The 25,264-nt window shown below is 40.5% G+C and overlaps 1 protein-coding gene across 8 annotated transcripts in view; it reads left to right on the forward strand.

Moving 5' to 3' along the window:
- The first annotated feature begins 18 nt into the window (after positions 1 to 18).
- Positions 19 to 25,264, forward strand: part of LOC311440323 (uncharacterized protein) — a 41,699-nt gene continuing 16,453 nt past the window's right edge. For 3 of the 8 annotated variants that reach the window (XR_014695336.1, XR_014695337.1, XR_014695338.1), the window contains exons 1-2: positions 19 to 203; positions 10,961 to 11,092. Coding sequence is in view for 1 of the 8 variants with exons in the window: in XM_084527063.1 (XP_084383189.1) it covers positions 107 to 203 (97 nt within the window). In the remaining 7 variants the exon portion in view is untranslated. Of the gene's footprint in view, positions 204 to 10,960; positions 11,093 to 11,188; positions 11,408 to 11,535; positions 12,804 to 15,986; positions 16,110 to 18,072; positions 18,193 to 25,264 lie in introns of those variants that run through there. The other 5 variants (XR_014695339.1, XR_014695340.1, XR_014695341.1 and 2 more) reach the window with 5 other exon arrangements.

The following is a 25,264-nucleotide window of genomic DNA, read 5'->3' on the forward strand; positions in this document are numbered from 1 at the left end:
CTATAAGAAGCCTGATAATGAAGGCAGTCAGTTTGGTATCCTCTTGTGCTGCTAGTTCAGTCTTTTGGGAAGGGGAAAGAGAAGGAGAAGCATTTAAGATCGTTTGATGCTCCACAGAGCAGCGTTAATGAAAACTGAAGGCCAGAGGGAGGGAAGAGAAATTGCCATCTCCTCAGGAAGGAACTCATCAGACTTCTCACCAGGTCTGTTTTTTAATTAACTTTGTGACTGTGATACTCAGTGGGTCTCAGTTGGATTCAGTTGTCTTACTGTAATTGTCTAGTGCCTTAAGATGTATCTTGGGCTTCCAGTTGCCCTTTGGATAAACGTGGGTCTTTGGGATGTCTGCCTGTCCTGTGAGGGTGCTTTGGATATCATGAGAAGGTTAATGTAGCCAGTCACTTGCATTATTCAAAGTCTGGTACTTTTTCTTCTCATCACAGCATTGTATCAAGGTGTTCTCTAGTTTTGGAACCAACCATATTATTTACATACAAATTACCCAGAAAGAGGCCAGGTGCAATCACCTGCAGGATTCACTGTGAAGGGCATTGCTAGGACAAGGAAGTTTTTTAAGAAAGAAATTTTACTCCTGCCCTTGGTTTCCAAAATGAAAGCTTATTTACCCTGTGTTCTTAAGGTCAGAGGATTGCTTTCTATGACAAAACCAAGACAAAAGTCCACTTAAGTCTGGTGATAGTTTAAGTGGTAGACATACTGTTTCTTTAAGTTGAAGGTTTCAGGTTTTTTTTTTTTTTTAGTGGTTAAAGCAAGAATAATGTGCAAATGTGTAATCAATAGCACACTTTCTGAATAAGACTTCTTAAAGAAAAAAGTTCTGAATAGTGTAAGATTTTTTTTTTCTGTTTTCCTGTCCTCTGATATGTTGTAAAACTTCTGTTTTTACTGTGTTTTTGGAGCAATAGGTTAGCTTTGCCAAGAAAAATCTACAAGTTCATGTGTGTCTATATAGCAGTCAGAGTAAGTTTCTGCAATGTTGCTTGATTTTGCAGAAAGATTTGTCAGCAAAAGCTATCTCTTTGTACTGTAAAGGACCATGAACAAACAGCATTTCTGGATTAAACATGTGTTGCTTTCAAATCAGCCATGTAAAAATGAGGTCACTTGCAGGTGAGCCTATCAGTCAAAAATGCACAAAGGACTAATTTTTTCCCCCCAGTGGTCACAAGGAGAAATTAGGGGAGGGAGAGAGAACTGTGTTTTGCCAGCCCAAATCAGAATTTTGTGGGTCATTTGCTGAAATGAGGAAAATAAAATCAGTCAGTTTGGGCCACTCCATTTCACTTTCAGGTTATTTAGCTCTGAAACTAATGACGACAGTTTTCAAAGAATGATCTCAGAACTATCAGAGCAGATATAAGACTACAAAATCACATAGATGCAGAGGGAAAAAAGCCTGTCCGGTTAGTTCGTAATGGTGTATTGGAGAGACAGCGTGATTTAAGTACTAAATTTTTTCCCAAAGTTTTCAAAGCTGAGCCTCCTTCAAAAAAAAAAAAAAGTGAAAGTACTCTACCCTCTCTCCTCACTATGTAAATTCAGCAAAAGCTCAGACAGCGGCATGTGTAGCAGTTTATGATGGTCTTCTTGTGCTTTGAGTGATAAAATCAATAACAAGCAAGTCCTGAGGGCAAGGAACAATTTGGAGGTACTGTTCCAGGCTCTCTGCTCATTTAAGGTGCCATTGCTACCTTGTTATTGTGACATATATTACAGTTTTTTTTCCTATTGTGTGTAGTACAGCAGACAGTGTTTGTAAGACAAATATTCAGTATACATAACATCCCAGGTTATACCTTCCTTTTTCAAAAATAGGTTTGTAAAGTTAATGGCTAGGGCCTTAGGTGTTTCACTTAATGTTTATTGAGACAGCCACTTATATTTGAGGGTCTGAGGCTCTGAGCCTCTAAAGGGACCATTTTGTTTTCACTCATTCCTCCCACAACCTGAATCGTACCCTTATATTTTGCGAAGGAAGTGCTCGTGTTTCAGGTCCAGCACTACTCTTGATCCCCTTCTGGCCTGCAGCTCTTCACTGCTCAGTGCCTCAGTTCCCTCACTTTTGGATAACTGATGATGAAGCTCCTCACCCCACGCTTGCCAAAGCAGCTGGTGATGGGGTGCTTGGAGCAGTGGCGGTGGAAAGCACCACTAAGAGAAAAGGATTATTTGGACAGTGCTGAGCTGTAGCTGTGATGTGTGTGGCACAGAAACTGCATTATCCATAAATATCTAAAGGAAATCATTAGAGACAAAATCCCCAAACAATCTATTGAACTGCCACATGCTGTCTTTCTGGTTCCACAAACTGTCACAGGCAGTCTTTGAACTTCCAGTTTACAATCACTCATAAAATGAATGACGTGCCTTATAGGCAGCTGTCAAATGTGTTTAAACTCTCTCTACTGCTTCCTCCTAGGCAGCCCTGGCAGTGCTTTCGCAAGCAGCATGATGCTGTCTGTATGTAGCTTTGCACTGATGAGGAGACATCTCGGAGGAAACACCTTTACAGTACTTGCTCCTGTTTCCTCTAAGAGGGCAAAGGCAAGCCTTTAACACTTTTGCAAGCTGCCCCTAGACCAAGAAGGGATTATGAGCCTCAAGAAAAATAAAAAGTCCTCCCTGGGAATGTGGAAGTGCTGGTGTGCTTCCCAAAGGATGCTCTCTGGCGTCATGGCTCCTTCCCAGTTCCTCCACTCACACACCAAACCAACCAGACCTTTCTGATGTGGTAGGTCCTTAAGATAGAAGGTGTCATTGCAGAAAGTTCAGGAGCTACAGCAGGGGAGTTTGCCACCCTCACGCACTTCAGGTTTACCTATATTACTTGCTCAATCCTATTTCACATGTAGCAAGACAAAAAGCTATACAGCCCTGGGAACCCACGTGTTTGACTGCAGCTGATTAAGCTCTTGTTACCAGTCAGTGGCCAGCCTGTTTTTCCAACTGTTTTCTAGGAATTCTCTTTCCCTCCCCAGTCCCAGCACCCATGAAGCATTTGCAAAATATTCCTTTTTGGCTTTTGACAGTCTTGGTTTCAGCTTATTTTTGCCAGCTAAAGGATTTCTGGGCAGGTTGACAGACATAACATCTCCTTCTTTTCAAAACAGTCCAGATACTGGAGCGATGGGCTGGGAGCTGTGTTTGTCTTAACTTAAATTGCAGATCTATTGCTCAGGCTGGGAAGATCTCCCTCTTTCAGTTCTTTCTGAAATGAAAAAAGCATCCTCTTTCATCTCTGTCCAGGTTACTTGAAAGTTTCTTCTGCTTTCGTCAGGAGTTTTTTTGGATGTGTGAGAGAACCTTACCCATGAAGAGTGACTTCTGTAAAAATCCTGATAGTAAAGAAGTGAAAGAATCACCAGGAGAGGATCTTTATAGGCCTTGAGGCAGCAGTGCCACCTTTCTTGGTGACTTGATTTGAGCTAATGTGTCTTATTTTGTTACTGTGAAGAGGTTTTTGTGACTGGCTTTCTGGACAGGTCCGAGAAGCTCAAAAGGCCTGGTAGCTACTTGCATGAGATTGTTCGTGAAGCATTTCATGGGACTTCCAATGCTTTAAGCAAAATAGCTAGCACCAGGGATGGGATACCAGAAGTGCTTTGTTTCCACTTACTGTAAATGATCATAAATTCTACTGCTACTTTATTGTGGTGGCTGTAGTTCTTGGAAAAGTAAAGGGGGTGGGGGACCAGTTCCCAGTCAGTTTTATAAAGTACAAGGTTGCTTGTATTGGTACCAAATCCAAAGTGCAATATTTCAACTATGAATGATTGGATGTTTTCCCAGCTTCCCATAAAGTCATTAAATACAGTGTAAAGGGTCACCCATAACATAACCAAAAGATCATTGCATGCAGAACTGGAGCAAATTGTCAAGACAGCCATGGTTTTCAGGAAGGTGAATAAACACTTCCAACTACGTAGCCTTGGAGGTAGCCATCATTGTGAAAATGGGCCTTGTAAAGCATTCTTCAGTAGTCTCCTTTATAGCTCACTGTGGCTTCTCTAGGTCTATCTTAGAAAAGCAGCAGCCAAGAGTCCTTCCATCATTAGGGAACCCATCTCATGTGGAACTCCACTTTGGAGGAATCTTCCCTTAAGACAAGATCCGATCTTGGACTAGTGATCTTCCACAACTGAGGAAAGTGAGTGACTCTCATGCTTTTTGAATGTCTACATGGCAAAGTCCCATCCAGCAGAGTGAGGATGATACCCAGAGGATCTACATGTTACCTCTTCATAGAAGTGACAGGGAGTTGTGTTGTCACCTGTGTTTATTGAACCATTTGGCAGAATTTGGTTGCTATAATATGATTTTTCTATTAACCTATATGACTGTTCAGCTAACTGGTGGGGAAATCATTATTTTCTAGACTGCTTTGTTAGAAGATGATAGCCACTAGCAGCAGCTGGAGGTATTCTACCTGCAAAGACAATGCTAAAGGAAAAAAAACTACAAGAAAAACAGGAGATGCCTCATTATTCAGAGGAGACACTATTGAGCACTGGGATGTGCACATCACCAGTGAAGTGTTTCTCTCAATGTCCAATGGTGTAGGAAGGAAAAAATGAGATTGGGAATCAGTTCCTGGCTTCCATCTTGGCAATATAAAACATAGAGCAATGCAGGTCACCATGCAGATTTAAATGTTCAAAAAGACTTTGTTTTTCTCAGGAAGTACTCCATTTGGAATGGAAAATAAACTCCTTTAATTTTTCTTTTGACCACTGCTGTATACACAGCTCATTATGGAGCTGCTACATGAAGTACTGCCAAATTGAAGCAGAAAATGTTGGTCCATCTGTGACACACAAGAAGCCAATGTGGTCCATTTCATACTTGCTTAGAGCAGCAACAGACGTGGAAGCAGAGACTGGATGCAGGACTGAACTTTTCACAATCCTGGGTGTGTTTGGGTAAGGGCTTTGGCTCAGTTTGCTGTGCCAAAGTACAACCAGGGCATGAATCTGAATTTTCCCAAAGTTCAAATGCAGTCCTATTCAGACTCCTCAGACCCTTGTTTATTTGGCGTGTTGTGACATTTATACACACACACAGGGACTCATTTAAACCGTCCAACTCAAATCCTCCTACAGCCACAAATGCATAAAATTTGAATGCTTTTTTTTTTTTTTTTTCAGACATTTTGGCTGAAATGAAACTTTTTTACAGTAATAAATAACAGAATAATTATTTTTACTTCCTACACAGGAACTCAAATGTTTGATTGATTTTGCTCCTTTTGGCAGAGTTGATAGGTCTGAAATAGTTTTCCCTGGCATCACAGAAATACCGGTTCCTATTAACCCTGAAAAGTCCTGATGTGACCTAAACTCAACTTCAGGATATTTGATTTCTCCTTTTCCCTCCTACCCACATGGGAATGCAGGAGGAAATGTCACACAACATAGTTGTGATTAGTCTCTGACTTTTATCCATCCCTAGCGTCTGTGCAATTGCTTAAGGTAATTTTACAATTGTCTTTTCATAGACATGCCCTTGTTTTCTACTTGGTCTTGGTGGAATTGGAGAATTTTTGATATTTGCCTAGGATTTCCTTATCCAGAAAGAAGAGCAGAGAGCTACTGTTCAGTGCTCAAAGGAAATCTGTGGATCATATCCCTATTACACCTGAAAATTCCAACCATTTCTGGTGTCCACAGCTCTGTGCTTCCTGGAAGTGTTCAGTAAGCCCTGTGCAAACCAAACATGTTGGTCTTAAGGGCCTACAACAAGTATGGCTTGACATTTCCCAGAAACCTCAGGCTGAGTGTGTGTGTGCAGCACACACTGTCTGCACATATACTTCTGTCTGGGAAATGCCAGGTTCCACTCACCGTTGGCAAATGCTCGTGCTTAATGAGAATTACTGTGCTGACAGATCTTTGGCTGCTTTGATTACATGTGAACAGTAAAGACATTATTGTTCTCACTACTGTGCCCAGACCCACATGCTTGCCTGCCCAGGCTTGTTCCATGCCACTGAAGTTTTGGTGGTCTGTGTGGAACACGTCTGTCTCATCATTCACCCGAGCTGATTCAACAACCAAGCAGCAAGCCCAGTCCATGCTCAGTTTAATCTCTTAAGCACTAGCCAGCTTTATTGTGCATGCACCCACAATGATATGGAGGAGATATAAAGAGATATTAAAGAAAGGTATAAGCCTGGGTACATTTTTATATGGAAGAAAGAAGTATAAGCATAGACTTTTATTAATTTAATTTCATTTAAATAATTTATGAAGAGCTCAGAAATAAGAATTCCATATTGAAGAGACAATGGGGTGAAGCACACAACACTGCAGCCTTTTTCCATTGAACACCATTGTGATGATGCTAGCTTTATACTGCAGAAAAACAAGAAGGAGCAGATTAATATGCTAGGATAATGACTGAAATATGTTTGGTATTTCTGCATTACTGATGGAGGACTTGCAGACCATTATTCTGCCAGCAAATTGTTTCAGTTTCTCTGGCCTGGAATAGTAAGGGGGGCAAAGGGTCTTTGCTTTGGAGAACATCCGCTTTCTCACTGTACTGAAACATACAGAACAGTAAGTATTTAGCAAAGTTAATTGTTCCACCAGTCTTTGTTTTCACAGGCCCTATATGATCAGCCAACATAGTCCCTCTTCTTCCTTAATCTTTCCAGTTTGAACTTTTGTTTTTTAAACTGAATGCACCTTTAGGTTGTCTTCTCAAGTGCTCTAGAAAAGTTGTGCCGGCTATTTTCTCATTTGTTCTCATGTTCTCTGGTACAAATTGGCATTGTAGATGGGGATTGTCTTCACTTCCTTGCAGTGAAGACAAAATTGCAAAGAAGTCTGGAAAATGAATTCATGTATTGTGGTGACTTCAACTGTGTCTGGGCATAGTTATGTTGACATCAGCTGCTGACACTTTTGCGCTTTACTGGTCCTGCTGGGAGATGGTAAAAGTTCTTGGCAGGTTCTGCCTTCCACAGGCAGATCAGGTCTTCAGTGGGCTTGGGCACCTTCTGGCCATGCCAGTCTTTCTTTGCCAACCACGCAGTCCCTAGGGTGACACTTAATGGTAGGCACTGTCTGCAGCTAGGTCAACGTGTCTGTGTATCAGTCTGTCATGGGGAGAGTGTCACTGCTTTACCCATGTGGTGGCTGTGAGGATAAACATGTCATTGGAGATGCTCAGAAGTGGAGGGCTGGAGAAGGGTGCATGATAGAGAGGCTGTTGTGTACGAGTAAGAGATTGTCTGTGTGTGTGTGCATAATCTCACTCAAATTATGCTGCCAGGATCCAGCATCTGAGAATCATTTTCTCTGAGGATCATAATTGTAAAGCTTAACCAAATAAATATTGAAAGACATTATATAAAACTCCCACACAGAGCCCTGCAACCTGAAACATAAAATATATATGCAGCATATTCTACTCACCACAAAACTATGCTAGGAGTATAAGAGTATCTTTTAATACAGATTGGCTAGCATCCCACTCCCGGGTCAGACATGACGTCCCAATAAACATTCATGGATCGCTTGGAAATCACAGGCATCCATGATCTGTCTTGCCTGCCCCCCCTTTTTGAGCTGAATATTTAGAGCTGAGCTGATACAGCTACTCACTCCTTCATCGTTGTTCTTGTCTTCTTAATCCCACCAACTAATTCATATGGCGCAGTTTCATCAACCGAGTCATTTTTAAGTAGTTAAGTTCTTTTGGGGGCTTTTAAAACAGCTGGTTGTAGCACTGACTTGAAGTCTAATCTCTGTCTCCTGAGAGGATACTTTTTTTTTTTTTTGCCTCACAGTTTCTTGATAACTTCAGAACCAGATAAATACAATAACTTCTAATGCTCTAGTTGTTTGCTTGAGTTCCTGCTTACAGAGGGAGCCACTATGCTGAGAAAACAGCAATAAGAAAACTCTATAAATTCAGTCTTATATATTCAGAGCCTTGTAAAACTGACCAGAGCATGAATTCCCACAGGCACCAGATGATGTTTGATTCCTTCCACTGTGGGATTTCAGCAGAGTTCACGAACACAGAGACAGGTGTCCAAACTGCTACTGTGGAAGTGACAAAACTACTTGAATAGAGCCTTGCACCCTGACATCATGGTTATGTGCTGTTTCACTACATAGAGTATTGGGAATGCATTAGAAGAGCTGTTATCACTACCTGCATCTGGTGGTTCTACTGGTATGAAAGCATCCCTTGTGCAGGTGAGAAGGTTTCAAGACTTCAGAGAATGGCAGGTCATTTGGTAGTGTTGGATATTTTTCTAAGAGCTTTAGGGGCAGATAGGTTTTCAGGAAGAGAAACTGCATCCTGAACTCAGAGGCTTTTGTCAGATTTTGTTCAAGATCCCTACTGTGCTTAGATCTGCTTTCTCCTGGCTTAATCACGTGCATATCTGGGCCTGTCTGATGGAGCATTTGAGGACCCAGTCCTGAGAGAGCATTGTTATGCAAACCCAGCAGTAGCCCAGCCAGCGCAGAGCAGTTGAATGAGTCACAGGCTTTGTGGCATACAGAGGCTGCAGATGGAGATTCATGTTCACACCGAGAAACAGCCTCATTCTGTACTTGCTGCCATCTGGAGACAGAAATTAAAAACAACTGGCATGTGTTAAACCCCCTCCACCCTTTTATATGGTTTAATCTTTCAAATTGCATTTGTTTAGCAAAGGAAAAATGTATTAATTGTTCTGCAAGTGTGACTAATGGTGGTTAGTCCCATTCTGCTGTCAGGAGAAGGGCTGCCATTAACTGCTTTTAACTCCTGCTGGAAGCTGCCCTGCTTCTTGCAAAGTTTTCACACTTTGGCCAGCTTCAAAGCTAGCACTGTCCATCCAAAAGCACTCTGAGGTTAGCAAGAAGATCTGTGGTCATATACTGTAGCAGATTTAGGTTCGAGCTCTCTAACTTGGAGAAACTGGAGATGTCTGAACACAGAGTTCCTTTTAGACAGAAATATCTGTTTCTCATCCAGCCTGTTGAGACTGCTGACTACTTTAGCATTGCACACATCACTGATTGAAACATTCATTGTTTCTAGACTGGATGACCATAACATGGGCTTTACATCCAATCTGAAGTTGGTTGAGAGCAACATATTCTGTTCCCTAGGCATGGTAACTGTAGACACATGACATTTGTGGCTTGGAGGTTTCAGAGCTGGAAGTCTGATCTCTACAAATTATGTTGGGATCCTCTTCACTACTCAAACTATCCTCCCTTCAATGCAGGGAATGTGGAAAAGGCATTTTCTACACTGCTGGAAATGTACAAATAATAAATGCATCTGCTGAGGTATAAGGAAATGTTGGGATGTCAAATCTATCTACAGTTCCATTTCATTTATTTTTTTAATCCTTCTGCTTCCATCTCTGTCTGTCTTATAATGCATTCACCACTGCTGTTGCATGGTGTGTGGCCAAGAGCACATAAATGTGGCTGAGACAACATAGAAAAGACCACATGGAAATAAGATGCTATCAACACTAATGTTTTTTGGATAGGTCAAGAAAAAATGCTGAATGAAGATGGGACAGCACATACGTGCAGCTCCTCCTCCTCGTATGAGATGTAAAATAAAAATCCGATAAGAAAAGGATTATTTCACTTTGTCAGAGGAAGTAGAATCAGTTAATGAAAAGAAACTATGGTGATGTAGGATAATTTAAGTGGATTATCTTGAGTGGAAAAGTCTCAGAGAAGTGGAAAACTTCTCTTTGCAGACTTTGAGATAAACAAAGCACTGAAAAATACCCACCAGGGCACAAATATCTATGATGAGAACAGAGGTACAGAAATAAAGGCGGATGAGTAGTAAATCTTTCTTTTTCTAGTAATTCTTTTACCAAGAAATCAGACAAACTTCAGTATGTGGAATGTGATTCCATCCTACCATCAGCATCAGCTTCATTGTATGTGTGCTACCATGTTTTCTGCTGCTCCCTTTGCGTAGATCGTGGAACAGAACAGAGAGCACAGAACTGCTAAATCAGAATTGACAGCCTAGGAAGCCAAGCAGTCATATTCCAGCAACAGTCAAGTACTTTTTCAGGGAAGAATTTGTGAAGTAATAAGTTCCATATCTTCTTTTGGCATAGTCCAGAAGGAATAAGCAAACAAAAGGGACAGCATGTCTTCTGTCTGCTCTGCAGCAACGTACACAAATTTTGTCCATATCTCTTTATGGAAAAGAAAGCTGCCAAAGTGAAAGAAAAAGAAAAACCTGAAGTAAATTTTGGCCCATTTTACCAGTGCTATGGAATAGAGGATCTCTTTGGAACTGTCTTCTCAAAATTTTCTGAGAAATGAGTGACTCTCCTTTTGCTGCTCTTTCAATGAAAGGGATATGCTCAGAAATTTAGGCAGGCTTGTGGCCCTGTGGGTATGCCACAGGCCTTCCTTTACTTTCTCATCAACTTGCCAGGCCTTGCCTTTGTACTATGTAGACTCAAACTATGAAGACAGCAGAACTCCAGATGATGCATCTCAAGGGTGCGGCTTCTTTGCCATGGGCAACACGAGCCAATTGCCAAGTTCACTGCTTTTTCCAGCAATCATATTTAGAAACATCAAATTAGAGACTGATGCGATTCAAATTAGATTGTTGGATTTCTTCAGGTCTGCGTTGCTCCTACCATTTTTAATCACATTCCCTACATGGTAAGGAATATGCTGAGTTCAAACCTACCTGCATTTTGTCAGTGACACAGTTAGCCTTGAGTCTAGTCCAAGACTGACCAGAATCAACTGCTCTGTCTCACCTTCGTGGCCACCACTCTGTAGACTCTACCATTCGCTCATTCGGTATTTTCCCTTACTGGAAAGGTATTAAATTAAGGGAGAAGTGATTAGAAACAGAAGGGAACTTGGTTTTAATGATCTGTACTTTGTTCACAAAATAACTCACAAACCATTCACTGATACCTTTTGATTTGCAGACCTTCCTTGCAGGCTCTGAGTCAAATCAGTGATCCAGAAAAGCTCAGAGAGGAGACGTTTTCCCCCCCTCAAAGCAGTGATATTGGAAAAAGATGTGGCCCTCTGCAGCTGTCATGGCCTTTGATATCCAGGTACATGTTGTTTCCATATTGCATAGTGAACTGTGAGACCAGATGATCTCCATAAATAACGCAGCCTCGCGATTTCCTCAATTACTGTTCCAACAGAAACTTCCAAAGGGTCGATGCTCTAGGGAGCACTCTGCGAGCACATGGGGACACCACACCTTTAAAGCACTTCTGAGCACAGATGAGAGATCTCCCCATGTGAGAGGCAGTCTAGACACAGGCATCCAGTCCTGTAGAAGGCTCTGACACTTGGAAGTAAACCTAGAACAACTTGCATTACAGCAGAATATAATGCAGGGCATTGAGAGATCTTGCTGATCAGTGTTAGTGTGGTTTCTGTTGTTCATCTGAGATTGTTATGCATATGAGGTTTAATTGTGAACATGACAAATTGTGAAGATTGACTATGAGAATTCCTTCATAACCTTTAAATCTCTTCCTTCTAGGAAGTCCTTCAAACCTCTGTATGAAAAATTCCTAGATAGAGCTTTCTTCTGCTGTGATATTGTTGCAGTTGTAACAAATTCATTAGATATTTTTCTGCTGCATGAATCTCTAAGGAGCCCCTTTCCCAAAGAACATTCAATAAGAGCTTTTACCCTATACCAAGACGTTGGCCACAGGAGTGAGAAGTATGTATGACTTACACATTTATAACAGATAACATTAAATATAATAAATTTCCTTTTCCCCACCATGGATTATCACCTTTGTGCCTCCTCTACCAGCAGCTATAAATTAATTTCTAGCAGTCAGGCTTATCTGGCCTCCAAAATTTCCTCTTTCCAATGAAATACTGTGTCGTCTCTAAACAGTCTTTCCCAGCTTAGCTGAAGGCATCCTTGAAAGACTGGGCCTTCTCAAAGGGCCTGACTGGGTCTCGTGAATGCCCGTGTTTTTAGATAAACAGCAGAGCAGGATGTTGAGGCAGACAGCACTGGCAGAGCTGAGCAGATGGGAAGGTGAGCTGAAACAGATCAGTTATTCACCCAGGCCCCAGCTGAAAGTTGGTTATACGGAAAGCTGTGTGTAAAGTATTTATAGTTGGGCCTCAAAACTCAAAATCTATTCCAAGAGCGATAGTTTAGATAGTCAAATATATTCCCATTAATGCCTGTATTTTCTTGCTAAAATGCTTTATTTAGTTGTGTGGTTTTTTTTGTTGTTGTTATTGTGCTGTTTTTTTCCAAATCTGCTAATTACTTCTAAACAATATCATCCCTGTGAAATGTTCTTATTGAAAGATTCAAAGGCTCTGCAAGGATTGAGAATTCCCACCTAACTGAGAACAGATTTATGCCTGGATTCAGCCCCCAGTCCTGCCTCCCACAGACTGTTCCCAACAGAAGAAGTCACTGGGTTTCCTTCCTACCCTTTCTGAACACTGGAAGCCACATGCACGTGGGTGCTTGTTAGTAGTTATGCCTTTATTTTGATTCATGGCATGATAGCTTATGATACCATAAAACCTACCAAAAATAGCAACCCAATTGTTGGCTGCAAAAATCACAAAGGCTTTGGAAAGCTCAGTGATGACAACTGTGAGAGCTGGTAAGATGTCTTACTGAAGGGTAGGTAGGTCTTCTCAGAACAAGACACAGATTCACGTACACATTTCCTGACATTTATGTGTATATGCACGTGCACAGGATAGACACTACATTTGAAATTGCCTTCTGTAGTCTGGTTTTACAGCTGTGCTGAATGCAGTCTGGGAGCATGACAAAAGGGTGACACTGCAGATCTCTGTCATACCCTTCCTGCAGGATTTTTACCTTGATACTATTTAGTCATGTTTTGACTGATGTGTATATATTCACACACATAAGCATATCTATGTATGCATAACAATATTTTTTAGAAGGATAAGTTTCTTCTATATTTTGTTTCCTGCTAATGCTGTGATCTCTGGAGACCTGGGCTATATCTTCTCATGTTTGGCTCATGTATACAAACACATCACAATAACCCCTATTTTTTCCAAATAGAGCCTAACTTATAATGGTTTAAGATGAGGGAGGAATGTCTGTTTTTTAATATAAGTTTTGTTGAACTTTCGAGAGGAACTTTGCTGCCATGTGACCTGAGACACAGAAAATGTTGATACCAATAAAATCTTAGCAGAGTATGCCAAGAAAATCAGCATTTAGTTTACCTAGGATATCCCAGAGGAAACATACAGTTAATACTAGAGTTTAAAATATCTTAGCCTTGGAATCTTAAAACTCCATCAGCACTTGGAAGAGGGGGAAGAAAGAGTACTAAAAAATCCCATAGTAGCAACGATGTTAAACACACACATGCAACATGTAGCACGACTCAATAGATCACTTTCAGTGGCTATGGGTTATTTCTGACTGGTTTTGCTCTTGATCTCCTCTTATTTGAAGCACTGAAGAAAAAAAAAAATAATACTTTCCCTTTTTGAGAGTACCTTATAATGAAAACAAGAATATTTTGAAAGGAAAGAATAGGAAATGTTGACTGAGGTGTCCTGCTGCTTTTTAAGTAGTCCAGCTCCCAAGATTTATGTCAAGAGCAACAGAAGGTTGGAAATGAAAGAATGCTCTTGAAGTTATGCTCCGTAACTCAGCTGAGCAAGATCGCTTTTTCATTTACCTTGTCGAAAACCCAACATGGAAAAAAAAAGTTTGGAGATAAAAAAAATAAATAAATAAATAAATCTTACACTGTTACTGGAGACTTACAAATGATGTGGCAAAGTAAACATGTGTTCCATGCATGAGAAAAAGTGCTCTATTCAATGATATAACAGCTCCCTGGCTTGAGACAGGTGGTACAGAGTTTTAAATCTGCAGAACATTGGCTTGGGTTGCATCCTTCTGCTTTGAAGCAGTCCTCATACATGGGCTCTCTGTAAGACTAGGGGCCTAGCCCTGCTTCCCTGCCAGCCTGCAGACAACGCAGCTCTTCCTTTGCTGTCCTTGGTGCTCGTGGGTCTTATAAATGGAATAATTTACTTTCTTTGTGTTTGAATTTGACAGCATCCCATACATTCCACTGTTCTTGCCAAGGTAGGTACTTCTGAATGTGAAAGCAGATGTCAGCAGGGTTTATGTTGTGGGATTATACAGCCAATAAGGATCAGTAATAGAAGTTATGTAAGTAAAAGGGAGCAACGCAGTTCTGTGAAGAGAGTGCTATTGCCTGAGAAAGGTCTCATTTGTGTACAAGTGTGCTGATTTCTCCACTGCATACTTCAGATTTTGACACACGGCACCTTTGAGTTAATGTATGAAACAATTCCCATTGCCTTCCGATGATTTTGGATGTGTACCTTTGGCCTTAGTTGAGTGTTTTTTCTTAAAACCAGCAAGGTACAGAAGTCATTGTGCTGAGGTGTTAATGATTTCTTTCTTTTTTTTTTTTTTTTTTTAATCCAATTGTTTCATCAAAAATATTAAAATCTGGAAGCAGCTTTCTTGCCCTGGGAGCCCAGGCCTCCAAGACTTGATCAGACATAAAAGGAAGCCCACATTTCAGATGTAGTATGAGGCAGGTTGTGCTAGTACCTGGAAAAGGAAGCACATGTACTGAATGGATCAATGATTAGTTTGAAATCAATTATTAGGTGAAGATGGCTGTGCATATAACATGGGCACTTGCAGTGGGCTGAAGTGTACAGTGTATAATTCAGCTGGCCTCTTCTCAAATCTTGATTATCGTGATGTTTCCTAAAATGTCTGATTCTCAGCCTACCCATATATGATAACGATACCTAGATAGTAACACCAGAAAGGATTGCCATGACTGCACAGACTTTTTGGCAGAGCACAGACTGGGGAATGGCACGTAGTTCCTATCCTTAACTCCAGTCTCAGCTGTATCATGTGTGAAACATCACTTTGGTTTCCAAGAAGTAACTATTGTACTGAGTCACTCAACTCATGTGTAATTCACTGCAGAGCATCATAAAAGTATTAAAGCAGGGCAATATCTAGCGTGTCTAATTTAGACACCTAGAACTTATTATTTCAGCTACATTAAAATTGTTGTCGTCTTTACATGGTGTAATTCAAACATCTGGAGTAAAGGCAGTCAAGTGCCTTCTGTCAGTGTCACCTGCCTCTATGCAGGTTCTTTTACAGCAGAAGATGAACATGCTGTAAAAATATATCTCCACTCAGGATCCAGTTTATTAAGTCTTCTTTCCACACAGATTCCCAAACTGACGCTGCAGGAAAGGTCTTTAGCAAATACACATCAGGATATCAAAATGAGCTTGCAGTGCTTTAGACCAGTGTCACAGAATCTAAATACTTAACATTTAAACAGATTCAAACCCATGGAACTTGTAGCTGTTGTACTTGTGGTACAAATTCAGCATCTGCTTCGTAAAAATTGAGAAATGCAACAGGCTAATGACTGCCTTGAAAACACACCCAACCATGTAAAAGGCAGAGAATAGATCTGAATTCCGGTTTCCTTCCTCACTTCTGCCTCTGTAATGGGCCAAGTCAAAAGCCTTCAATCTAAACAGACCTGAACTGCGAGGAAGTTCAGATACAAACTCTTACAAGCCAGGCCATTTCTAATTATTTTTATTATTTCATTAAATTTATTATGAGACAATATTTTTATTAATGCTAGCGACCTCATTAACTCTCTGCAAAGGGTTTGTCACACACAACACTTAACAGCTGCCTGATTTCAGGCATTGTGAACTCACTCATCTGGCCCTCTCCCCAGCATGCATAGATCCATAGCTATCCATCCCTGTGCTCTACTCTCTATCAAGAAGGATTTCATTTTCATGATGTTGTATTTCTTGGAAATTTGCTGTAGTCCTGTTATGGCCAGTTTTTATGCCTTCCTCCTCTAGCTGTGTCCCACATATTTCTTCTCATCTGCCTTGTTTCCTTCTGTGTTGATCCAGATGGGTTGTATACCAGAATCGCATTGTCTCCTGTGGAGAATATCTTCTGGCTTGTTGAGTCAACCAGGGTTTGCAATGCCCCATTGGGGTTAGGCTGTAAAAACCCTCTATTATGTGTTCAGCTGGGCTCTGAGTGCAGATTTCACTTTGTTCTTTCTTTATCCACAATTGAAATGGCTTGGATAGCATAATTATTAAATGCTGAGGATCTGGACCACAGCCTTGAAGGATTGTCAAGAGTTTTGAGTCACTGGTGCAGCTGAGAGCAGGATGTGGGACTGACAGGATCAAGAAGGAAGGAAGCTACCATGTGAACCTGAGACACAGCCAGGTCTCCTATAACTGTCTTGCTGGGTAGGCAACATCCAATGCCAGACATCTGGAGATGAGCACAAGTCAAGAGTCATTTCTGGAAGAACATATGGATCCTGTAGTCATACCCATCCCTGGATCAAGAGAATCAGACGTTGCACCAGCAGGTCTCATCCCATGCACTGACACAAGAACAACCATGTGCAGGCAGGCCCAAGTCCATCCTTTTTTTTTTTTTTTTTTTTTTTTTCCAAGTCAGCCTATACTGAATGTACTGGATAATGGATCAGAAAGCAGGTGTAAGGATATTTCCACAGAATACCCCTCCAGCTTTGGCATAATGTGGTTCAGAGTTCCTGTGCTGGAACATTTAACATTTCTTAATAGATTTTTTTTTTCCCTTGAAACTTTTTAAGCTGTTACAAATATTTGTTCTCCACAATCTCCTGTGGCAAGCATTTCCACACAATTTAACTACACGCTCTATGAAGAACCACTCTTTTTTTTTTTCCTTTGTCTTTAACTTTGCGGTTTGTTTCATTCTTTCCTATTCTTGTGTTAGAAGAGCGTGAATAATTATTTTGTTCGTCTTCTGAAGACCAGTCCTGATTTCACAGAAACCTATTCCTCTCCTTCTCAGTCATCTCTTTTCACATTGCTCCTGATAAATTTGCCATGTTATCTCTGGTAGGTTAAGAATTGTAACAGTCTGAGGATCAGAAAGATATTTTTGTAGTTTTGGGGGAGAATGAGAAACGGAAGTTAGGGAGGAACCTGGACAGCAGGTTGGATTACGTGTTTGGTTGTGAAGGTGGTACAGCTTTCACCTGAAAGAAAATCTAGATTTTTTTAACTTAGGTTTGCTAAGTTTCAGAAGCTGTAAGCATACAAAAAGGAGGACAGGAATTTATGAAAAGATTCAGTTTCTACATAAAACTTTAAGCCCAGTTCTCCTCTTGCCTTTCATAAAAGTAGATCTGTAACATGGTGTTAACTTGAATTATTGCAGGGATTAGGAGGTGAGATGGGTGCAGGTCTTAGTTATTCTCGGCTCTTGGTTTTATGGAGGTGCATCTCTCCTGGATTTATATCTGATTTACACCAGGACAGATGGGAAGAAAGTCAAGCCTATTGTTTTTGCACTCTGCTTTTGACAGTGCTGAGAATCTTCATGCTATAAAAGTGTCCACGCTCTGCTGTCTTCCATCTGTATTACATATATTGTATCTGTCGTGCTGGTATGGAAGAGCTGATGTTTTTGGCAAACTTTCCTTCTTGTACACATCTAGCAACACAGCATTAAAAATAGCGATGGATGGGAGAAAAAAAAAAAAAAAAAACAGCAAATCTGACTCATGGGAAATTTGCATTTTATCCCATGTCGGAGTGGAAAAGAATACAAATTTTTCTACCAGCAAAATGAAAGGTGTTATCAGTTCTCAATTAATTCTCATTCAAATTTTAGGAATAACTGGAGGCATTGGGACCCTTCAGCCATAGGAAGCTCTGATTTGTCTCCTGTAACTGTAGTTGTCTAAAAGTTGTCTTCTAAAATGAATAAAAGAGAGGGATGGGCCTATATAGAGTGACTGTTATCTGAGAAACGGTGTCTAGGATGAGATAAGACAAATCACTGCATGTTTGGAGGTACTTTGCTCTTTGTGTTAACCACATAATGAACTCAGATAAGCCATTTGACTAACTGCTTACCTTTTAGGCAACTAAAATTAGGAAAAAAAAAAAAAAAAAGACCCTCCTCTGAATACTTTTTTAGAGATAATGTTCAGCTGAGAAGAATACAAGATTACAACTAACTCAGAACATCAACTTCCATGAGGAACACCCTGGCTGATACAGAGTACGACGCTGATGGGCAATATTTTATCTTTGTTTTCCTGGCAGAAAATTCCTTTAGAAAACAATTCTCTCCTAGAGAAGACTTTGGAATGAGATGAAGCCCTGCCTTCTCATGAGAATTATTTCACTCAGAAATTAAGAAATAGCTTCAAGTAATAAAAACAAAAACAAACAACAAAAAAGTGTGTATATATATACACATTGATAATGAAGCATACAAGTAGAAGCTGATAGACTGGGAGCTATAATATTCTCAGCTTCCATAGCCAAGATTTATGAGGGATTTTTTTTTTTTTTCACACTGGCAGTCTCTTTAGCCATGCAAAAATTAGATATCCAATCTAAGTAGTGTCTGAGCTCCTTCTGTGCTCAATGCAGAGACACAGGCACCTCTAGACAGTCATCTCATTGGTTCTACAACTGTGTCTTAAAATCTGAGGAACTTAGATGTGAGATAAATCTTCTTTACTCACAGACAATATATATGCGTCATTTAAAAGCCACTAAAAAACTTGTGCTATTCTTTGTGTCAGCTAATAAAGACAGTAGAATGAATCAGCTACCCAGGACAAAATGTGTTTCACAGCTCTAGAGGTGAAGGTTCTTTATCCCCAAAGATTCTTCCCATAAATAAAGAAGTCCAGGGGGTAGCAGATTCAGAGTGACTTTAAAAAGTTCTTGATTAGAACTAACTTCTAACTTTGGCTGATAGGAAGGTCCCTAAATATAATACCTGACCATTGCTATATTTTAAAAACAAAAAAAAACAAAACAAAACAAAAAAACATACAACAACAAAAAACAGCTTCTGTCTTGAGTTCTATTGTTGTCTTTATCTTCACTGAATCAAATTTGCGTGGATTTTCATATGACTTCAAAAGGCTATACCTAAAGCTGTTTTCCAGCCAAATTTCAAGCCTTGTTTTGAAAGTACAGTCTCACTAGGACAACGGAGAAAAAAATGACTTCAGTTTCAATAATTAATGTTCAGCAAGGTCATCAGCAACTGTTTGGTGTGTATTGTGATAGGCAGTACCTAGTGGTTTTCATCAGCAGCCCCGATGCCAGCCTCCTGATGGTAACAGTCCAGAGGCTTCCTGGTGGCTATAAAGTTTAACAGAGTCTATAAATTAACCTCTATCTAAAGCATTCTAAGACAGCTTCTGAGCATGGGGTGAAGGAAGGTGGTGGGAGGGAAAGTAATGTGATCTGTGAGCTGAGTAGTGTGCCAAAGGGGTGACCAGCAGTAAGGTAGGAATATGGGAAAATAAGCAGTAACACAGTCTGGCATCTACCCCAAAACACTCCAACTGCTTCATCGTGTCAAGTAGAAACAGATGAAGACAGAACCCTAGATGACTGTCAATCCAAAAAAAGGAGTTAGTGTGCCACACCGTGAGCCTCCATCTTTTTAGTGTGCTAAGGAAGGACCTGTGGGGACTTGATGCCCTTGCACTACGACTTTTCAGTAAATGCCAATTGCTATCCTATCGCTGCAATTAAGAGCTTTCACCCTCAGTGACCCATAAACACATGCCCTGGGACCTTTCCCTAGAGAATTTCAAATTACTTTACCAACTGACCTAAGTAAAAACGTGGAGTGCCTTCAAAGCCTATGAGCATATTTCCTACACAAAGCGCAAGGTTCAGACTCCGTTTATCCTGCTCTGCCCAGGACTTGCTCTTTTTGTTTTGCACTGAATTTCTTTCCTGTTAGACATTGTTCATGAGCCAAAGTTTTCTTTGGAACGGAGAATGAGAAAGGACCACCTGGGTTAGGAATTCCTGTCCTCTGGAATTGCAGGCTGCTGTGCCAGTTTCATCATTTTTTCTCAGAAAAGAGGTATGCAGTACTGGCTGGGAATCTGTACAGATTCCCTTCCCTTTTGGTACTAGCTGGATATGGACACAGAGGATAACCTCCATCCAAAACAAGATGTATTACATGTATTACAAGATGCATTACTAATAAATTAGTTGACAGTAGATCCACCTAATCATGGCAAGGCTAGGAGTCTTACGAAAGACAACAGTGTAAGTCTGGTATTCAACCACAGTGCTCTGTAATCCTAAGGAAAGAAGGCTGCTGTGAGGGAGGAGCAGGACTAGGTCTACAGCACTTGTCATCCTACAGACCGCTTCTGGTGGGCATATGGAGAGGGAGCAAGGTGCCCATGTGAGCTGCTGTGGTCATGTCTGTGTCTTGTCAGAGCCAAGGAGTGAGGGCACAGCACAGGCGTGTCAAACACATTGTCAGAAGGTGCTGAAGTGGCTGAGTTTATTTTAATCTGGAAATATGGCCCTTGCTGCCTTTTATGATGTGCCAGTCTAAGCTGCCTCTGGCAGCTGTGAGAATATTGGTTTTGGCAGACGGCTGCAAGGAGCAGCAGACGGGAAGGAGTCAGCAGCAAATGTGATAAAAGGAGAAAGTTGCTGATGCCAGGAGGAAAAGCACAAGGTCCCACTGATTACCAGAAAGCCTTCAAGAGCTGTGGAAGAGGAGGCCTCCTTGGACACTGAGATGGATGGACAGCAAAAGACTAGCCTTCTCCTCCTGACTTAAGCTGAATTGCTCCCCTGTGCATGTAAGATGCCCCACTGAAAGGAGGGAAAAGATGTTCCAAAGGGGAAGGGCAGAACTGGCAGGAGATGCCAGGGAAAGATTTCTCTCCTTACCTGGCATTTGGCTGAATTGAGCCTCTCCGATAAAATGGACTGGGCCAAGTCACCAATAAAGGGAGACATATGGACCTGTGGGAGAAAAAGATGTCTGAACTGAAGGCCAAAACCATACAGGTGTGCTAGTTGGTACTACGTTAAGAGGTCTAGTATTTCCCAGAACCAGAAATTTATTGAAAAACAAATCACCTCTGCCTAAAAATTACAACCATCCTCTATGGTTTCGGTGATGGACTTTTTTTGCCAACTAGATAACACATTCTTTGGGACCACAATTTTCTATGTGCTTTGTGCTCACAAAGATGGTGGGATGTGTAAAAGCTCCCAGGTCCCTGTGAATGCCAACAACAATGATGATAATGTGAAGGTTAGTGAAATTCCCACCATTCCTTCTCTAACCAGTTGGCTGTAATGAGAGGGCTCATCAGAGATGCCAAGAACGGATCCCTGGAAAGAAGAACAATTTAGATGCCAACACAGGAATACAAGCTACTTTTTATTATTGTGGTTTCCAGTTACATCCAGAAGTCCAAATTCCTAGCTGAAGGACTGCTCACCCAGTGGCTTCCTGGTTTGTGTTTTGAGCCCCCAAATTTTAGATGATTATAGCAGCAAAAGTTAGCAACTGCCCATAAGTTCACCGCAGCACGCCCTGCAGAGGGGAAAAAGCATGCACTGAGACTATCAGAGTGAGTTTATTTCCTGAATGAATTCCATGCACTTGGCTTTGACTTACACCAATCCACTGTGAGCCTTTACCCATAACTCCATATGTTCCCCATAACATGCCCTTTTTATACACAGTGGGTTAATTTTGCTTGATAATGCATTTCCTATTTCTGATGAGGGCCAGCAAGGGAGAGTGCTGGAGGAGTCATCTGAAATGGTGTTCTACTATTTTCGGTGTAAGGAAAAGTAGAAAACATCAGGTATAGAAGCTTTTTGTTAGGATGCTTCTAGCCCAGCTTTGTAAAATGAAGACCTTTAGGGGAGCATCAAATAAATCTCTGAAGCATATATTACTTACCCAAAACAAAGGCATACTCTGAACGTATATGAGATATGCCTGTGACTGGCTTTCAGAGAGGAATTTACAAGCTCGGAGAAATTTATAGCCAAGAGAACTTTCCAAGAAATAAATGTAGGAATAAATATTTACCTCCTTTCTCCAAATCGTGTTTTTTCTCAAAAAAAACACAAAAAAAATTGTGTTGAAATAATTATCTTTCCTTTTAAGTTGTATTTATTCAGAGACCTATGTGGCATGAAAATGCAGTCCAGATTTAAATAATGGACAATTGTGTTGTTGTGCACAGAAGAACACCATGAGTGTTAGTTACCTCTGGCCTGTGAGGCCTGTCACTTTGTGGTGGCTCTGGAGAGCATATTTGGGAATAAAATAGATGTGGTAAAGTTTGTTGCTTGTGATACTAAATCAAAGTAGTTTGGAGTTTTGTATTGCTGAAATGTTTGCTAATGACCTAGATGGAAATAGCATTCATACCACAAGTTAAAGACCAGGTTGGTGGTTTTCATATAGTTAGGCATACTAACCAGGCATTTTTTTTTTTTTTACCAGTAATTCCAGGCTTGTGAACAGTTGATTTTAATAAAATAACAATCACTATTTTGAGCTGACAAGAAAACTATGTCCCTCGCTATTTTCCAAAGACAACCAACTTCCTGAGGAGTTTCCTACAACCCAGTGATGCTTTGCTTATAGATCTCATTCTAGCATTTCTTTCATAAGAGAAGGGAAGAGAAAAAGGACGAAAAGAAGAAAAGAGTGTGATCTGACTATTAGTATACATTCTTTTCTTTTTTTTTCAACACAGAGCTTTGATGTGCATGGCTGAGTTAATATGTCAGTAATTTCTAGAGATCTGGTTCATGGCATGCTGTTGTTATTTACTAGGGTATCACAGCAATGCCACACCACAGCAAGTTTCAGTTGTGCCAGCTGGTACATGTGCACCTGGAGAAAAATCATTCCAGCTGCAGCACTGAAACCAAGAAAGTGGCAGAGAGAAGACCACGTAATGGTGGCTACATAAAAGAGAATCCATCAGAAAATGACATGGATGATGAGAAGGACTGAAAATATAACTTATGTGAAAAAGATTGACAGAACGTGGATTGTTTAGTCTAGAGAAAAGACAACTGTGAGACAGTTGTGATAACAGTCTTCAAATATGTTAAAGGCAGCCACAGAGAGGGAGGTGATTAACTCTTCTTTATATCCACTGGGGATAAAGCAAGAAGCAGTGGGCTTAAATTGCAGTAGTGGTGGTTTGGGTTAGACAGGAGGAAAATCTTTTTAAGGGAAAGGAAAAATACACAGGGATAGATTTCCCAGGAAGGGTTTGGAGCCTGTGCCACTGTAGATAATGCATCCTTCTTCCAGGGTGGAAGAAGGTATGGTTGGTAATGTCTCTCAAGGTTTTTATCTCTATAGCATGCTTTATGATTTTCAGAACTAAAGCATAGGGAATTGAAGTGATTTGCACAATGGGCAACCTTCAGCAGGACTAGAAATCAAGTATCCTGAGTTTATCAGCTGACTGAGTGAAAAGAGAACAGTGTCAGGGAATAATATTAAAAACAATTAACCAACAGCTCGATATATAATAATAGTAATGAGAACAGCAACAATATAAAAAAAAAAAAAGATCAAAATATTTACATTTTGAAGATTGAGGAATTTTGTTCACTTGTGTTCTTAATGAAAACTGGCCAAAACACCACAAGATTTCCAGCGAAGAATTCCAATATTTTCAAATGTCTTTATTCAGAATCAACTTCTAGATAATATGTTCCATTCAGTGGTGAAATGCAATGTTCTGTATGAAAGGATGAACACAATAATGTACTGTAATAGCTGATGTGTAGTATATGTTCAGATAGCAAATCAGATTATTATCACTGACACATACATTTTAGCATTTAAAGAGCAAAAGGAAAGAAATCAAAATGATTAGTTGTTATTCCCCTCATGCCAAAAATGTAGTTGTTAGTATCAGAATGCTTTGCTGAGCCAATCTGGATTGAAATCTGCCTATTTCTAACATTACACTATGCACTGAAGTTTTTTGAGCAGGCCTGTTCACGTATTTTCCATTATTGCCATTTTCTGTCATTGCTTGAACAAAGTCAAAAGGGCCAGAAAAATCATGGGGAGAAGCAGCTCTAACTGGAAGCAAGGTTACCTGATATAACCCCGAAGGACCTGCTCCCTTGACATTTCCAATCAGTGAAATTACTGGGCTGTCGTCTGTTTATTTTTGTATCAACATGTTCAACACAATGAAGTCAGCTTACCCTTCTGAAAAGCCAAAAAGCTGTGCTGGTATCCACTGAACATTCAATTTTAAAACACATGCAGGAAACACGGTAATATGAACAGAAATGTCTACATGTGGATGGCTTGCTTATATTTATCTGGGTGGTTTTCTTGCTGTCCATGTCTGTATTATCTTGGCCTTCACAAGCAATCACAGAAAACTAACACACTGTTGGAATAACATTTTATCTTAATGTCTTTATCTGTCCACCTCCACAACCAGATGTTATAGTAAGCAGTTAAGATCCTGATTTAAGGGAGATTCTTTGAATCATGTAATGAAGATTGATAAATGCTTGGGTTAGGAACAAATATCCAGAGGTTCCCAATGTCTGAAAGGCCATGTGCATGCATAGATGGATGGGGTCAGTATCCTGAAAGAGCATGGTTGCTCTTTCACCACACAACCCAGACTATGCAGCACCAGGAATTTGTCATGTGGGGACCACAGTTCCCTGCCTGCACTGGCTGGGAGGTAAATCCACTCCCGCCAGAGAAAGATCCCATGCCCACGCACTCCACAGTAGAGGGTGAGCATAGGAGAGCCTGAAGACCAAAATTAGGGTTGGACAGTACTGGCTTTATCTGTGCAGTAACTATTTTGCAGAACAATTTCGTTCCTCAGCCAGCACCTTCCCTTGCCATTAAATCCGCTTCAGAACGGTTCCGTTGTAAGGCACGTACCCCACATGTGGCGCAAAATGTACAACGTGCACAAGTCCTAAGTTGCCATCAGTGCTTCAAGGGCCTGACTGGCATATTGTCAAACATTTTACAATTTAACAAGTTGCCAAATACCTTCTAATTAAACAAATCGTTCCTTGCTTAATGCCAAACAATTAAACGGGTTTATAGTTTCTAATCTAACACTGCATCTGTTTTAAAGGTCTGTTTAAAATATCAGAGCCTTCTGATCATCTAATGGCAGTTGAGAGCTGATGATGGAAAAGGTTGGCATTTGACACATCCATGCCACAGAGTCTGGAGAATTTGTGTTCCTTCTTTTTTTTTTTTTCCTCCCTTGGTGAATTCATGACAAATTGTGCACAGAACCTTTAATACTTTGACTAGGTTTGGAGAATCACCTCTG

This window comes from Aythya ferina, assembly GCF_964211825.1.
Source record: "Aythya ferina genome assembly, chromosome: 8".
In the NCBI taxonomy this organism is placed as follows: domain Eukaryota; kingdom Metazoa; phylum Chordata; class Aves; order Anseriformes; family Anatidae; genus Aythya; species Aythya ferina.